Source organism: Rhizopus microsporus (assembly GCF_002708625.1).
Source record: "Rhizopus microsporus ATCC 52813 unplaced genomic scaffold scaffold_1, whole genome shotgun sequence".
In the NCBI taxonomy this organism is placed as follows: Eukaryota; Fungi; Mucoromycota; class Mucoromycetes; order Mucorales; family Rhizopodaceae; genus Rhizopus; species Rhizopus microsporus.
In genome coordinates, this window is record NW_019671916.1 from 1,195,003 (window position 1) to 1,211,412 (window position 16,410).

The 16,410-nt window shown below is 37.4% G+C and overlaps 8 protein-coding genes across 8 annotated transcripts in view; 3 read left to right on the top strand and 5 right to left on the bottom strand.

Moving 5' to 3' along the window:
- Window positions 1-688: 688 nt before the first annotated feature.
- Window positions 689-1,063, bottom strand: RHIMIDRAFT_296683 (uncharacterized protein; the record flags this gene model as incomplete). Its single annotated transcript, XM_023614259.1, has 1 exon — window positions 689-1,063. Exon 1 carries the CDS (start codon window positions 992-994, stop codon window positions 689-691), a length of 306 nt encoding a protein of 101 aa, XP_023471089.1. The 5' UTR covers window positions 995-1,063.
- Window positions 1,064-5,031: 3,968 nt separating this feature from the next.
- RHIMIDRAFT_253821 (uncharacterized protein) lies at window positions 5,032-5,751 on the top strand. The gene has a single exon (XM_023611051.1). It carries the CDS (start codon window positions 5,121-5,123, stop codon window positions 5,721-5,723), a length of 603 nt encoding a protein of 200 aa, XP_023471090.1. The 5' UTR covers window positions 5,032-5,120; the 3' UTR covers window positions 5,724-5,751.
- On the bottom strand, window positions 5,738-8,716 carry RHIMIDRAFT_253826 (GTP-binding protein lepa). The gene is made up of 15 exons (XM_023611052.1): window positions 8,510-8,716; window positions 8,362-8,452; window positions 8,281-8,308; window positions 8,127-8,229; window positions 7,854-8,075; window positions 7,721-7,804; window positions 7,402-7,670; window positions 7,030-7,348; window positions 6,933-6,981; window positions 6,756-6,883; window positions 6,679-6,711; window positions 6,450-6,629; window positions 6,221-6,396; window positions 6,130-6,166; window positions 5,738-6,079 (listed from the first exon to the last, which is right to left on the bottom strand). Exons 1-15 carry the CDS (start codon window positions 8,624-8,626, stop codon window positions 5,942-5,944), a joined length of 1,974 nt encoding a protein of 657 aa, XP_023471091.1. The 5' UTR covers window positions 8,627-8,716; the 3' UTR covers window positions 5,738-5,941.
- RHIMIDRAFT_253831 (UDP-xylose and UDP-N-acetylglucosamine transporter-like protein) lies at window positions 8,710-10,328 on the bottom strand. The gene is made up of 6 exons (XM_023611053.1): window positions 10,165-10,328; window positions 10,096-10,112; window positions 9,770-10,034; window positions 9,484-9,715; window positions 9,215-9,435; window positions 8,710-9,164 (listed from the first exon to the last, which is right to left on the bottom strand). The coding sequence occupies exons 1-6, from the start codon at window positions 10,287-10,289 to the stop codon at window positions 8,912-8,914; spliced, it is 1,113 nt and encodes a 370-aa protein (XP_023471092.1). The 5' UTR covers window positions 10,290-10,328; the 3' UTR covers window positions 8,710-8,911.
- Window positions 10,329-11,181: 853 nt separating this feature from the next.
- Window positions 11,182-11,605, top strand: RHIMIDRAFT_232819 (uncharacterized protein; the record flags this gene model as incomplete). The annotated part of the gene is made up of 2 exons (XM_023607819.1): window positions 11,182-11,427; window positions 11,492-11,605. 2 exons carry the CDS (start codon window positions 11,182-11,184, stop codon window positions 11,603-11,605), a joined length of 360 nt encoding a protein of 119 aa, XP_023471093.1.
- An 841-nt stretch (window positions 11,606-12,446) lies between these two features.
- Window positions 12,447-13,397, bottom strand: RHIMIDRAFT_310119 (uncharacterized protein). Its single transcript, XM_023614627.1, has 3 exons — window positions 12,954-13,397; window positions 12,763-12,900; window positions 12,447-12,711 (listed from the first exon to the last, which is right to left on the bottom strand). The coding sequence occupies exons 1-3, from the start codon at window positions 13,386-13,388 to the stop codon at window positions 12,640-12,642; spliced, it is 645 nt and encodes a 214-aa protein (XP_023471094.1). The 5' UTR covers window positions 13,389-13,397; the 3' UTR covers window positions 12,447-12,639.
- Window positions 13,398-13,522: 125 nt separating this feature from the next.
- Window positions 13,523-14,515, top strand: RHIMIDRAFT_232821 (SURF1-domain-containing protein; the record flags this gene model as incomplete). The annotated part of the gene is made up of 3 exons (XM_023607820.1): window positions 13,523-13,818; window positions 13,876-14,258; window positions 14,316-14,515. 3 exons carry the CDS (start codon window positions 13,523-13,525, stop codon window positions 14,513-14,515), a joined length of 879 nt encoding a protein of 292 aa, XP_023471095.1.
- Window positions 14,516-14,533: 18 nt separating this feature from the next.
- Window positions 14,534-16,410, bottom strand: part of RHIMIDRAFT_243464 (uncharacterized protein) — a gene marked incomplete at both ends in the record, with an annotated part of 2,034 nt that continues 157 nt past the window's right edge. The window contains 4 exons of the mRNA XM_023609944.1: window positions 14,534-14,635; window positions 14,689-15,221; window positions 15,273-16,155; window positions 16,241-16,365. Of these exons, the coding sequence (XP_023471096.1) occupies window positions 14,534-14,635; window positions 14,689-15,221; window positions 15,273-16,155; window positions 16,241-16,365 (1,643 nt within the window). The remainder of the gene's footprint in view (window positions 14,636-14,688; window positions 15,222-15,272; window positions 16,156-16,240; window positions 16,366-16,410) is intronic.

Sequence of the window (16,410 nt, forward strand, 5' to 3'; positions counted from 1 at the left end):
ATGTATCACCTCATCCACAAGGCACCTCGAACATACATCGAACCAATAGTTAATACTAGTTAGGTTCTTCCCAGTTATTCCCATTGTAGCTGGACGCTTATAGGTACGCTCACGATATCAAATTATCATTATTGATTGTAGATGTTAAAAAGTATAAATACCATTGTTTTATTCATTGTAAATAAAGATATCATATATTTCAGTCTCACTGACTTATTGTCCTTTTTCTATTCTCTTCTCATCTTATTAGTTTTTGTCTCTTACCTTTGTACTTGGCAAAACACTAACTATGCTTATTAAATTATATAAATAGCTCCATTGTGATGCTTCAATACCATTCTAAAAAATAATAAAGATCGTCTAAATTCGAACGTTAATGAAGATGAGATAAAGGATGCGGTAACAGGCTTTTCAAGCCACACTTTGTTTTCAGTAATATATTGTCTATACCCTTATTCCTTTCTATGTCGCATTGTTATTTTTTTTTTTTTTTTTTTTTTGAAATGTGGTTGTTTGGACCTGAAAATCACTATTTGAAAAACCTTTTATACAAAGGGCGGGGACTTATCACATCCTTTGTCTTGCCTTCGGATGTGGTAGTTTTTTGCGTAAGCTCATTTGACGGAGTAATTGCAACTGATGCAATCGTTTTACCTTCTAGATGTCGCTGTAGGGGATGTAGGTAATATCATTCAATTACGTCCGTGCGAAGATCCCGATTGGTGAGTTGTTTTAGTTTTTGAACACCAATTCCCATCATATAAGTCTTGGTACTTGCAACAGATCTTGTTGAATGGGCTTTGAGCTGTGTTGTGTCTATACCCGCTTCTTTAACCCAATTGGCCACAGTCGATAGTGAAGCAGGTTCTGGGTTCTTCTCTTCGCGCTGAATATACTCTAGAAGGAGAGTATGATCTTGGAAAGCCCTCTCGAAGTTGTTGTACCTTCTCACAGAAGCCACATAGCGTTCATACAGGGTAAAGCTGTCGGTCATCAAGATATCTCATTGTGGATTGTTTGGCTGGTCTTTCTTTGGGTCTTCTCAACAAAAAGGCCTGTTTGTGCCGTCCTGAAGCATAGAGTCAATGTCACGCCACTGGAGTTTCCCTAAATCCAAGCAAGATCTCCACATGGCGCCAAGACATAACAAGATAGCTGCTTGCTTTTGGAGAGTACCCAACGATAGGTTGTCATTCTTTTCCCAGTTTTCTTGTATAAACGTAACTATCACGGTAGGGTCCCAGACTTTGCAATGCTTACGAAGTATTCCCAATTTCATGTTCTTCACAAACTTAAAAAAGCCTTGGGCAAAAATATCATTTGTCAAACCCCCTTCATCGAGGTGAATCAGGTTGAAAACTGAAGTTAAGCCAGAGCGAATTTCTTTTAAATGAGAACGGGTGAAGTATTGTAAGGAAGTGAGATAGCGCACGTTGTCTTGAGCATTTGCTGTCAAAGGGCCAATATCCTGGGCGTAGCGCCATCTTACCCAATTCTTCCAATATTCATTATAAGTTCACTACAATGACAAACGGTCCTTTTATCTTAAAACGTTTACCACTTCAAGTGACAACCTTTACTTCTTTCGGTAGTAATCGATAACCTTCATGTGATCAATGATGCCGAATCTTGTTGTAACTTCGGTAGCATTATTGGATTTTTCTTGGTCAGTGGTAGGATCGTCGGCCACCATGCTTGCGTTGACCATCATGGCGTGACAAGAACTGCCGATTTTATTTGGTTCATCTTCAATTTGTGAATTACCTTGAGGAGTAACTTCCAAAATGGGTTCAAAAACAACTCCTTCCTCGGTTACTGCTGCTCGAACGCATTTACTACAAACAAAAGCTGTGGGTTCTTATTCATTCCGGACTTATTCCCCAACCTGAGTTGGAAGTGTCCACGAAAATGGCGAAGTTTGGTCTCGGCAATTCTTCCAGTTTGCTGTTGTCTGTGTATATAGGCAATCCCAATTTCGTTTTGAACTCTTCGTCAGCTACCATTCTAGATTCTGCTGCTAGCCTGGAGGCAGATGACATGGAACTTCCCAACCCTGTCGTTGTTGGTGTAGGTTCCTGGCTAGGTCCTTTTGAAAGAAGCATACATGTAGGAGCGTATCTCTCATCGTTGGAATCGTTGCAGTAATTTTCCCAATTAAGCTTGCTAACCAACGGCATGACTCCCTCGTTGATGACTTCGACAATTGTTTGACCTGACTTGCTAGTTTCTTCATCTTCGTAATAGAGACCGAGATAGTCATCGTCTTCGTATTGAATTGGAAGCCTAAGAGACCTTGTACCTTCTCCAGCATCAGTTTGCTTTTGAAATAATTGACGATGAACCCTAGCCTGTTCAGATGAGCTAACATTGCCTGAATATTCTTGCACCTTTCTTCTTTCGCCCTTGCTAAGAGACAAATATCGTCCAGATAGTATACTGTTCGAATTCCTTGAATACTTAATGGTTCCGTCACAAACTTCATGAGTTTAGAAAAAATTTTGGAGTAACATTCATACCAAATGGTAAAGACTTGTATTGATAAAACATACCATAGTGAAGGAAAGATAGGTATTGATGTGATTCCGAATGGATAAGAACCACCGTGTATGCGTCCTTCAGGTCGATCTTGCACATCCAGTCTTCCGTTTCTATCAAATCTCGCACTATAAGCACGCCTTCCATCTTGAAGTGTTGACACTGTATAAATTGATTTATTCTTTGACAATTCAGAATAGGACCTTGTCCTTTTATCTTACAGAAATCATCTGCAATAAGACGTCTTGGTTTTGTGTGAGAGACCTTTCGATGATGTCTGGGCTCAAGAATTGATCGACTGCCTTGTTACCATAACTAAAATCTGCAATTCAATGAAGATCGAAAAAGAGGTTGATGTTGAATTTGTCCATATGTTCGAGCAGAGAGCAAATTCCAATTGTTCAAAAAGCCAATAAACGATTTGAAATAAGCCATTAATGCTGCTTTTATGACTATTTAATAATGAATATACTTTGTATTATACGGCCTCGAACTGAGAAAAAGCACAGTGCGTTCGTTTTTAGCATTTTTGCTTTGATTCAACTAGAAGGGCTTCATGAATGATGTAACATTTTATTATCTTCGAATGCGCAATGGTTACTACTCCCCCTTGCAATAAAGCTGTCAACATCAACTGCAATGGTGTCAGGAGTTGCCTACTTTTTCATGCAAAATAGAGATAATAAGAATAATGAAAATAAGGGCGTTACTGGAATAATGAAAAAATAAGGGCGATATAAAAAACAAAACAGGAAGAACAAGGAAGACAGGGAGTGTTATTTTCTTCTGTTAGGATGTCTTCATGAAATAAATGATCATAAAACGCTCATAATTCCTGCAAGTAATACGTTCGAGGATCACCGCTCACATGACAAGAATGAAAACAAAAAAAAGGCATTGAAGGTTAAGAATGAGCACTTTTTATTATTGGCTAAGAGGTAAGTAGGGCATGCATCATAATCACAGTCAATTACTGGAAATGACGCATAAGAGCATATGTTACTGAATAGCAGTTGAAGGGTCAAAAGGACGAATAGAAGATAATGTGGGGCTCACCTCAGTTGATAAAAGATTTAATACGGAAATTAGGTGCTTTTTCTTAAAGGTATATTAATCCTTTTATAATGCTTTACTTGTAAGCATCGTATTGCTATTAATGCACCCCTCAGGTATATTCTCCTTTCATTGACCGCTCTTTTCTCTTCATGCTTAATCTTATAGTATTTTGTGATACACTCACACTCGAATATAAATGCAGTAGGTTATTTTCTTCTAATATATTCAGCATTTAATACTTTTAACATTAATTCGAAATGAAGGCTTACTCTTTTACTGTTCTTTTTGCTCTCTGCCTTTCCATGACCATATCTAACGCTGAAGGTCATGACTCAGATACGCCCACTCGTAGGTCGTTCGACCATTGCTCATATACTTGTGCCACTTTTCGACATAAATGCGGTCCAAGATGGGAGCTAGTTAAATTTGAAGCATGTTGGGTTTGCTGTAAAATCTAATTTGGTACACAACAAGCTTTTGTAAACAGAATAGTCTGCTATCTTTAAAATAAAATGAAGCGTTTCATAAGATTAATTGATATTCTTCTTTTTATAAGCTGCAAATACTAGATCCATATCACTTGCATCCATTTCAAAGCTACTATTGGTTAACTTTATTCAAGAAACTGATCGTGCGAGGTTTTTGGTTTTGAAGGTATAATGAACCTTTGATATATCAAGGGTCCAATTCACTGATAGTATCATGTAAATGAACTATGACAGGCATATTGATAAACTCAAGTTTTATTAGTGTAGTATCACACTTTGATTATCAGGAACATAGCATACACTAATACACGTGAAAAAAACGACGCCTTTTTAGTCAAGACAGTCAATTTCTGTTTTTAATATTAAGCTACGGAAGGCGCAAATATCCCTTTAACAAGACTTGTTCTTCTCCCTTTGTCATATTTTCTCCTCAAAACTATTAAATCAAACTGAAGAGCATCGCAATAAAGGGATTTCACAAAAAGAAATTTGAAAATAAAGTGATCGCAATAAGTAAATAGGCAGGCACACAATATAAAAAAAGCCGTGCATTGTAGAGTAATCGAGCATATCAAAGCAGCTTTGCTTGATTCAGATGGTTTATGTTGTAATGGGTTTATAAAATATATACCTAGGTAGATTCAAGGCTGTCCCCTCCTATAACCATCATAATTCAAGAATACATATTTTTTTTTTTTCACTCTTAACTAGATGGTTCTTGAATCATGCGGGCCTGAAAATAATCTGCTGTAAAATAAAACTCAATGTCCGCAAAAGAGGAGTTACAAAATTCATGTTGTCTTGTACAATGGCAATGTCATGATGACACCATGATGAGTTATTCACCATGTGGAATTGCTTATTTTGTTGTTGGACCCAGGCAAATTAACTGCACCATTCATTAATCCCCGTGATCTGTCTTTTCTCCTTTTTTATTCTTCTATTCTTCAAGGCCACATAAAAATATCCTTTTTATTCTTATTTCTTTCTCTTTTTCTCCTTTCCTTTAATTAATAATTGTGCGTGTGTGTGTCTTTTCTTATGCTTGAAAGAAAGAAATCTGCCAAATTAAAAAGCTTGTTTCGTCCACAGCAACAAGAGTCATTAACTTACAATCGAAAAACTGCTGGTCAGTTAAAAATATCTTCTCCCGTACTTCAGCATTCGTCTTCTATCTATTCCCTTGTTTCACCTATCAGAACCACGTTCTCTAATTATGATCAGCCTATATCTCCTTCTCCCCTTTCAAGAAGAAGACCTGAACGCCCTGTGATTGAAGAAAGTTATGTGAAAGCCAAGACATCTGCCAGTAATCGTCGTCACTCTTGTTCGTCTACCGTAATCTATAGTGATATTGAGGATGATAAAAAACCCAAATCGACCTTTAAATGCAAATTGCGGGATCGACGTCGCAGTAGTACGAAAAGCGGAAGTTCTTCAGCAGCTGCATCAGTCGTGTCGATTGAGCCATGTATTAGTAAATCAACACCACTCTTACATAAAGTAAAGACATATAATGTTGGTAAAAAAGAATTGACTCAAGACGAATTGGAAAAACAAAGAAAGATGAAAGAATTGGAAGATTTAATCACAAGTCGTCGAGGAAGCACCCTCAAGTTAACATTGACGCCCAAAGGATTATAGCAAACTATATATATATATATATATATATATATATTTACATTTATACATATACACCTTTGTCCCTCCCTCTATTCTATTCTATATACATACGCTTTTTTTTATTTTATTTACTACTTAATATTATCTCTATGTTTAACTACTTTTTATAATAATAAAATAACTTTATTATTATGTAATCAACACACAGACACGTAACTTACGGATGATGTGTTATTCCGCTATGAGTTTTTACTTTTATCCATGAAATCATAAAATGCCTTCTGAGGTAACTCCACATTGCCGATCATCTTCATTCTCTTCTTGCCTTCCTTTTGCTTTTGTAATAATTTCATTTTTCTAGACACATCTCCACCATACTAAAAAAATAAATAAATAACAAACGATCCAATAGGTTTATCTTACTTACGCATTTGGCTGTAACGTTCTTTCGTAGCGCAGGAATACTGATAATATAATTAATACAAGGTTATTGCCTATTTATGATTCAAACTCCTTACGTTTCTCTTGCAATGATTCTTGTACCTAAAGCAGTCTGAATAGATATCTCAAACAACTGCTTTTGAATAACATCTTTTAGTCGTTTGACCCAATCACGACCAACAAACTCTGCTTGTGAGCGATGAAGAATGACAGATAATGCATCAACTGGTTTAGAGTTTAAGAGTACAGACATCTTTTTGTTATGAATTGAGTAAAGCTAGTTTTATGACTATATTTGTAACAAACCTTGACTAGATCACTGTCCTCATAGCCTGCTTCCTCATAGTCAAACGAGGCATAACCTGACGATCGGCTTTTGAGTTCATCATAGAAATCTGTCACTATTTCAGCCAGTGGTAATCTGTACTTCATCATGACACGTGTTTCATCCACATATGTATACTCTAATTGTTCACCTCGTCTACTCTATTCGATAATCTAAATAAGCATTCTATTGAAACTTGTCTTCACTTACTCCGCATAGCTCAATCAGTTTACCCATGTATTCCTACTCTATTTAATATATGCATCTACAACATAGTGTGGACTTACATCAGGAAAGATCAAGGTTGCTAAGACCATTGGTTCTTGAAATTTGGATACTCTAAGTGATCGTTCGTCCATATCTGGGAAATCGGAAGGATTTCTTACCAATTTGGATGTACCATCCTTGTAGATGACTTTTTCAATGTTAGACATGAACTGGTTCGATACCATGGTTTCAATTACCTTTGTATGGTACAGTAGGCTGCGTGACAATGATGTTGGCATCATATTCCTAAAGCATATTAGATGAAATAAAAACAGGATATACTTTACCACTTACATTTTCTAGTCTTTGTCTAAACACATCCATATGTAGCGTGCCAAGAAACCCCAATCGCCATCCTTGGCCAAGCGCATGGCTTGTTTCCTTATGTACACTCACACTTGCGTCATTCAAGGTCAATTTTCTGATATTATCGTCTAATTTACGGAAATCATTCGTGTCCACGGGAAAAATACCAGCAAATACCATTGATTGTGCAGGCTGAAAGCCAGGCAAGACATCTACCTTTTGTCCTACATGATAAAATGTGTCGCCAATATGCGCTTCAGAGGCACTCTTCATACCACAGATAATGTATCCTACTTGACCCGCATGTCTAAATACACACAAGTTAGAACAAGTCATGCTTAGTATTTATGGTTACTTTACAGATAGCCTGTAGGCACTTGCTCTGGATGCATAATGCCAACCTCTGTCACTTCATATTTAGTATCCGAATGGGCAGATATGATCTTATCTCCCTTTCGAATCACACCATCCTTCACACCCAGCATGCAAACAACGCCGACGTATTGATCATACCATGAGTCAAACAAAAGGGCTCTGAAAGGCTTCTCTATCTCCCCTATAGGTGGTGGTACTTTCTCGATGACGTTGGGTAATACTTTATCAATGTTGATTCCAGACTTCGCAGAGATCTATTTTTCTTTGTGAGATTCCCATTATCTTTTGTATGAATAAGCCTTACCTGTAATATAGAGGATGTATCTAGTTCGAATGCGCTTTGAATCTGTCGTTTCACTCGTTCAGGTTCTGCTCCAGGAAGATCAATCTAATAAAATGGTTGGTATACATGTATGTGTGTCTATTTTTCTTATTACTTTATTTAGTATGGGTATAATCTCTAAACCTTCACCATAGGCCAAGTAAAAATTTGCCACGGTCTGTGCTTGAATGCCCTGAGCGGCATCAACGAGTAGAATAGTACCTTGACATGCCGCCAAGGAACGTGACACTTCATAACTGAAATCCACATGGCCTGGTGTATCAATTAAATTTAGCAGGTACTCTTTCCCTTTATATTGATAAAACATGGATACAGTCTAAGATATATAATTAGATAGCTTCTTGTATTTCTTTTTTCTTTTTTTTACTTGTGCTTTCACCGTAATTCCTCGTTCTCTTTCCACTTTTAATTTATCAAGTACTTGTTTGTTTGATCCCGTCTTTGATATCGTGTTTGTGAATTCTAATAGTCTATCATCTAGTTGAGTCTATTGTTTCCTTTTTTTTATATACGTTATTTACCTATCTGCTAGTGTGCTCTTTCCATGATCTATAATAATAAAAAGTGAATATACACACAATAGACTAAAAATAGACTATTACCAATATGCGCAATAATACTAAAATTTCTAATATTTTCTGCTGGAAAATGTGTCAAGTCAATATTCTTACTCGGGTTTGCGCTTTTCAATTTCTATTGTACGTTGTCAGTTATTTTGTTTTTCTAAAAAGGCGTTTCCACTTTTTATACTTCGGTGGTGCTTTTCGAATTCCATCGCTTATGGCATGAAAGTAATATACTAGACTTGTTGTATAGTTTAGTTGGAAAATGACCAGGTAGTCTCCTAAGTAGCAAGCCTGTGCTCATTGAGTTGGAATTTCTAGAGGGGGAAATGTCAATGGTAATAATAATAATAATCCCTGAACATTTTAATTTGAAATTCGTGGCTTGTGTCATTTTCTTTGCTGATGTTGAAATCGCTTTTTAATGCAGCTCTTCAAAAGCAAATCTATCCCAAAAGACTTCCCTTTAACTGTCTGCGAAAAAAGGGTAAAATAGGAGGACACGGATTGATGTCTATTAAAGTCAATTATAAAGATTGATTCAATTTGTTTATTGATATATAAGAAGAATGCAGAGACAGTAGAGAGTCTATTTTGCTTTTGCTGATGCTGATGCATTAGTATTGTTTGTCTTTTGGCTTGATTTAAGTCCAGCACGCGTATAGATTAATGTTCCAAGAACTACCATTGCAGTTCCCATTTGAGCACCAAACCCAAAATGGTTGTCAAAGTAGATGATAGAAATGATCAAGGAGGTAAATTTTCGTAGGTTGAGAACAAGGTTTAGTGTGAGTGAAGTAGCCACGGATGTCATTCGATTTACACCAGCAATACATGCATATCTAAAACAACATGAGTATTTGTTTCTCTATTATTTACACAACACACTTACTGGGTCACCATGTTCAAGATGAGATAAGCCCATAGTTTACGGATTTCAATGGTGTGCAAAACTGTCTTGATTATATCAGGGATATATGTAGCAATGGATCCAAGAACAGGTACTTCTTCCAAAATAACAGAGAGAGGCATCAAAGGTGACTTGTTATACTCTTGTACTTGACCAAGCAGATCTTTTGAAAATATAAGAAAGAAAGGCAGGGCAAGAAAGTGCTGTATATATTGTTAATATCTTTCTGCTTATTCATGTTTGTAACTTACAGTGTAGAATAAACCTTCTCGCCATTGCTTGCCATATTTTTTGTATGTCACTTCTTGGAATAATCCCATTCCGGCCGATAACACCATGGCAATAACAAGAAGCATAATGCCTGTGATGAATTCTGTTGTATTTCCTGTCTTGCTCTCGGCACTTGATGATGCGTTATCTAAAGTGGCCCAGATAACACCCGCGGTGACAAAGATAACACCTGTGATTTGGCCTACAGAGTATCTGTCTACTATTTAATACCAGTCTACGTAAGCTCAAAAAATAAGATAGACGTACCTTTTGCCCAAGATAAGAGTTCCTAAAATCATATTTACAATCAGTCCACCGCTTCTAAAAATAATATGCAAAGGCACTGATATATTGTATCCCAAGGCAATATTGTTCAACAAGGATACAATAAAAAACAATGTGACTAGGAACAACCAGTGTGTCAAGGGAACAACTGTCTTCTTTAGTCTCGGTCCGTATGTTCCCCAGGTGAGTTGGTGTCGTAATCCCTCTACTGCAACAAACAGGAATTGTCCAAAAGTGATTAACTGACCTACAGAAATGTCAGTTTTCTGTTTAAAGCATTTTTTATAATGCTTTATTTTATCTCTTACCGCTCCTTGGTGCGTCACTATATGCTTTAAAATGAGTTACTGTCCCGTTGAAATAAACAAAACACTTACGTGACAAGAACTTCCAAGGCAAAGACGTTGCTACAACAACCACCAAAGATTAACGACAAAATCATTGGCATATCAGATGCTATCATCTGTAGCAATGCTCTTGTAAATCCTGATGAATTATCCATGATTGAAAGCTGATCGTCAATATGAAAAAAAGAAAAAGAAGAAGAGGCCTAAGATCGACCGTTATAATAATGCTGTTTGAAATTAAAAGTCACGCATTAACTTTTGCAAAAGGGGAAAGTATGGCGGGACGGTTAATCTTATCCGGACTGGATTTTAAAAAGATGAAGCCGGCTGTTCTTCGGAAAGTGAGAAAGAAAGGGGACAGGGGGAAAATAAGTATGCAAGAAAGGATGATGTACGCAAGTTGTGTATATTAAGCAGCCTTTTTCTATCGTTTGCTAGTTATTGTACCTGTATTTTACTATCTTCAGGTCTTTAATTGGAATAAGTGATGTAACATTATGAACAAGTCTAATAGAAGGGCAGGGGGAGATACGGTGATCGGATTGAGTATTGATCCGATAGACAAGAAGCACGCTGAAAACGGGGCCGTGGTTCTCTAAGCCATGCTTTATTTCTCTTCTTGCTAATCAAATAAAGCTTGCATCTTTTCTGTATGACATATGCAACTTTATGCCGAAACATATTTATCTAACAGACCGCTGATCATTTTGATGCCGCGTTTCTCTTTCTTGTTTTCGGGGCCAGCAGCATTGTTTGTCGTGTTCAAGACGATCCTTGATGACTCTCCGTAAGCTAAAAAGGCTGTACTATATTTGTACAACTTTTCTGTTTGTTGATACTGTGCCTCCACTCTCAATTTACCCGATGTTTGAAAGTACTACCCGCTTTTTTGAATGCTTTTAGACATTATGTGCAATTCATCAGTGATATGTTAGACATTATGGACGAATTTCCCAATATGAAAGGATCCCATATTGTTATGGACAATGTCCCGTCCTTCCTGAAACTGCTGATCCTCGTTGTGTCTGAAATCAAGAGTTGTTTCTTATGGTAGGCAATAGATTAGTAAAAATACCAAAATTATCAGAACGAATAGACGTTCCAAAGGAGGTTCATAATGGTCATGGTCATTTTGGTCAAGATACAACATGGGAAAAATTATATGCCAGCTATTGGTGGCCACAGGCGTATAAATATGTGGCTTCCTGTGGAGAATATCAAATCTTTGCCAATGTTCCAAAGAAGGTTTCATTCTTGGGAAATATCCCAGTGCACTCTTATTTGAACGATTTGGTATGGATTATGAAGGTTCATTTCCTTAAAATAAGGAAGGGAAACTTGTGCGTTATTATGGCAGTCGAGTACGTTACGAACTGGTCGTGTGCCAAAGCAGTTCCGTAAAACTAATGGAGAAGCTACAGTCAAATTTTTATATGAAGAAATTTGTAGTATCCACGCTAGATCATTGTAAATATAAGTAATTTGATTACTGAGACCCTAAGTGTGATGATTGGGAAAAAGAGAGTTCTTTTGACACTAGTATTCTCTTGGTTGTAAACTCGATTCTCGTGGCAGCATAATTTAAGCGGTAACTCTTTCCTTTCCTTATTTGGATGAGTACACTTATTTTGTTGTCGTTGCCCATGTTATGCAAGCGAAGTTCCTGTGATTTTGGAAGAAGTTGTAGAATTTTTAGTTGAGGCTCATCTGGCACATGGGTAGGAAGGAAAAGAGATTCTGGACGTGATACTTAGGATGCATTAGGCGAGTCGTGATGATGAATGAAATCTGGAGTTGAATGTCACGGCGTGGCCAGCGTCTAGGATTCTCTATTGTTTATATCTGTCAATTGAAATTCTGGCCCTTAATAGAGTTTATCAACCATTGTTATAACCCAAATAGGCTTAAATCCATTAATATATTTTTGATGTGCCCAAGCACATCATTCAACTAATTATAGAGGAAGTGCTGCCTATCAATCGAGACTTCAAGATGTGCTGGACATTGTACCCTTTTTGGTCTAAGGCAGTGTATACTAAAGGCATCAGTCATTCTATGGTTTCCAATTGTTGTTGTCATAGGTTTTGCTGGCACTAACCGTATACGATTTTATTTTATATAAAAACTCACTTGCTGTTTAGCTTGATATTTTCCCTAAATAATAGCTGTGCGGTCGTCGTTCACATTTGAAAGGGATCAACACTGCATGAGCCAGTCAGTGAAGGGAAATGTACAACAGGTAATTCTTGTTCTATCAGCCTCAGGATTTATGAAACAAGTATTACAGTAGTCTTGTTTAATAAAGCCAAGAGACAGCTTTCATATAAAGCAACGTTGGTAATTACTGCACTAACTGTCAATGCTTCTCTTTGCGTACTTGTGGATACAAGGCTTTGAAGTGTTATTCTATGTTTATTTACAATTTAAGCTTATGCAAATCGTTTTCTTTCTCTCTTTTTTTTTTCTCTTGCTTAGAGGAGGGGAATATTCATTCATTTCTCTGATTTATTCATCATCATCTAGTTTATAAGAGGATTGTTGAACATTTTTACCCTTTATTTTTTCGTGCTTTTTGGCCTATTGTAACTTTAATGAGACACAGTGTTTGCTTGTTATGTTCAAACTTACTCTTTCTTCTGCTAATCGCTTATTCTTTTCCTTTAACTTTTCTTTACGTGCATCACTCTTACTTCCTCCTCCACCGGCAGTCAATTCCACATTGATTTGTCTCTTTTTGAAGAATGTATGATGAAAAGCTAATGCTTTCTATATTAAAAGGAGGGTAAATGCTTTATCTTAATCTTGCTACTCTATCTTACATTCATATCTTTTGCGTTTTCAAATTCCATGAATGCAAATCCTTTTGGCTTCCCCGTTGCTTTATCAGTCAGTAAACGAATCGACTTGATTTTTTCAATAGTTGAAAAGTGCTTTTGAAGGTCTTCTTTGGTCGTCGTGAAGGGTAAGTTGCCAACAAATACAATATATCGAGAATCCGCATGCTTATTGCTATCTTCACTCTTTTTACTCTTTTTCTTTACAGGTTCTTTATCTTCAGCTGGCACGTCAATAGTTACTGCCTCTTGAGAATCAACGGCCTTTCGCTTACGATCACTCTGTGGTTGCTCGATCTCGGGAACTTCATCAGGCTGAGGAATTGCATTTTCTTCTGTGATCTCTTGATTCTTTTTCGCACGCTTCTTAAATGCTTGGGCTTTCTTTTCACGTTTGGTTAACTTTTTGTCAGGACTCATTGGAAGAAATAAAGATCAAAACTTTTTTTTTGTAATTGAACTCATTGAATCCAACATTTGGCAGTCACGTATGGTGATTGAAGTGGTTGACTTTCTTCTTTTCCAAGGGCCTGCCGTTTTTCTTTAAAAATAAAATGTGGAGTAATAGATTAGTACAGTTTACGAGAGGAGGCAGTCATATCCGACAATGTGTGATAAAGAAATGGTTGACGACAGAAGCAGCCTCGACAGAAAAAAAGCCAATTCAACAGATATACACAACAAGAAAAAGAAAGTTCAATTTTGGTACAGCACTTTTGTGCACTATTCCCTTCATAACATTTGGACTTGGCACATGGCAGGTTCAAAGACTTCGTTGGAAGGTTCAGTTGATCAGCACTCTTGAGGACCGCTTACATCGAGAACCGATTCCTTTACCCAAACGTATAAAGTAAGAAAGACACAATTGTAGTAACCTGAGGACAAGTTATATAATACGATTAGATAGCCCTGATATTTTAGAAGAATATGAGTACCGTAAAGTCTATGTCAAGGGACATTATAGACATGATCAGGAAATATTGTTAGGCCCCAGAACGAGAGGAGACGGCAATGCGGGTTACTTTATTATTACACCCTTAGAAAGAGATAACGGTACGACTATCCTTGTCAAAAGAGGATGGGTTCCCTCCGACAAAAGAGACCAGAGGACCCGGCCTGAGAGTCTAGAGACAGGAGAAGTCGAAGTGATTGGTTTAATACGTATAAATGAAGAAAAGAATTCGTTTACACCCGACAATGAAATTGAGCGCAATCAGTGGTACTGGGCAGACGTTGACACGATGGCCAAGTTAACGAATGCACAACCTGTCATGATTGAAAGAGTATCAGGTACAATATGAAGAAAGATAGATTAAAGAGTGTCGGCTAAATTGTGATATTTTTTAGATATATCGCCTTATAAAGAGCACGTTCTCATTGACAAGGGGGTGCCTGTTGGTAGACCGCCTACTGTAGAAGTTCGTAATAGTCATTTGAATTACTTGATCACTTGGTACTCTTTATCATTTGCAACCAGTATTATGCTCTGGAGAGTACTAAGACGCCCTCCTGCTTTACCTACTAAAGCCAAAAGATGGGGGGTATAAATAAATAAGTTTTTATTATTAGTCTTCTTGTAAATCTAGTTCTGTGCTTCTTTTATAAAGTACACTTTTCAGCTCATGGACCATTGTCTCTGAATCTATTTTTTCAGCGCGTTTTTCTGCCTAGATGAAACATATTACAACTTAAGCTCCAACGCCATGTGTTCTGTATGTACCTCTTGAGCTCGCTTTAGCTTCATTTCTTGAATTCGTTCATCTCGAGATTTTTTTGGTCTTTCTTTCCCATTCTTTTCTACCACACCAGCAATAGCCTCATACACTGAAGCCTTTGAAGGTAGATTGAGAATATCAGCAACGTCTTCTGAATCGAGAATGATGCCCTTGCCTTCAGACTCATCTTGAATTTCCTCTTCCTCTATCTCTGCGGATTCAGCAGCCTTCGTCTCTTCTTTTGCAACTGTAGCTGATGGTAATTCCAAATAGGATTGAAGTGCTTCTTTTCCATTTTCCCATTCCAACAGCATATTTTGAAATACCTTTTGCACAGATAAATAGTCGCTGAGTAACTTTTCTTTCGTCTCCTCGGCTGATTCGGGACTCAGTTGCCGCACGCTTTCGTTACATAAATAAACCTTTGCCTCCAGTGTCCGTAATTCTTGTTCGAGAGAGGATAATCGATGGATGAACAATTTTAATCGAGAGTCCATGATCTTGCTGGTCTTTGTATCAAATGTGTTGATTGGTTTATCTATTTACCCATACATCAGTATATCAACAAATATAAAAAAGTGCTACTTACAAAACTCAGCGTCCAGGGCCTCCACCATTTCTTTTGTAAAGTTCTCGATTTCCTTTAAAAAATGGTTCAAGATGTCATTGACTATTTTCCAACCGTGATGATCAATGTCAGTACCTAAAGCGAGGAAATGAACCATACACTCCCTTCGTTTGAGATGCATAATCTGTGTCAATTTTTTCAATTGATCGAGACTGTACGAATCCTCACTACTATCGACGGCGGAAAGGGAAGCAATCGAGTGAACATTGTACATTTCGAAAAGACTGAGTAGATGTTCCTTATCGATCACGTTCACCAAGTCAATGATGCCTTCTTCGTAGACGATAAATGCTCTTCTTAGAATAGATGCTAACCGGCTTCTCAGATGAACACATTTTCTTTGTTTACTGTTTTGTTCGATGCGGGATATTGGAGATAAGGGTGTAGACAGTCGGTAGCCTCTGGATACGAGCTCGATTTCTTGTATGGTGATGAGTACTCGTTGCACTTTTGTATCAAACGTATCACACTGTTCAATGAAAGATTGCAGTTTGGACAAAATTGATTGATAAAGCTGTCGGATCGATGAGCGTCGTTTGTGCCTGTAGATGTAGAATAGTGACGCCGATGTGGAACAGGCGAGTGTCATGAGTGGAATACGCGGACGAAAGGTATACCGCTCAACTCCGAAGAGTAGCATCAACGTAGCAACCAGGTTGGTGGTGACACCTAATTTAGTCGCCCCGTTCGTTTGAAAAGTGAGGTGTTCCGTGAACCGGTGCCTTTGCTTATTATGATGGAATGTGAGCACTTCATTCAGAAGAGGTGACGTGACAACCAGATACTTGAATTTTTCTTCAAAGGCTGCTTCTTCGGTCTTGGGAAGTGAAATTGAGAATGCATCCTAAATGAAGTGTTATTATTATGCTTCCTTTTTCGTGCATATGTTTTTCTCTCCCCGTCCTGCTGACTTGTATGTAAATATTTACGTGAAATATGGAATGTCTCCACATGCGTGAAATGCTTGGTCTTTTGCTAATAGAGCTGTCATTTGTCTTATTGTTTGTAAGGTTAAGTGGAGCCACTTTTACTGTCGTTTCTGGTTTATCAACAGCTATTATTTTTTCATAGAGTTAGTTATGTTTTGAATAGGCTATCT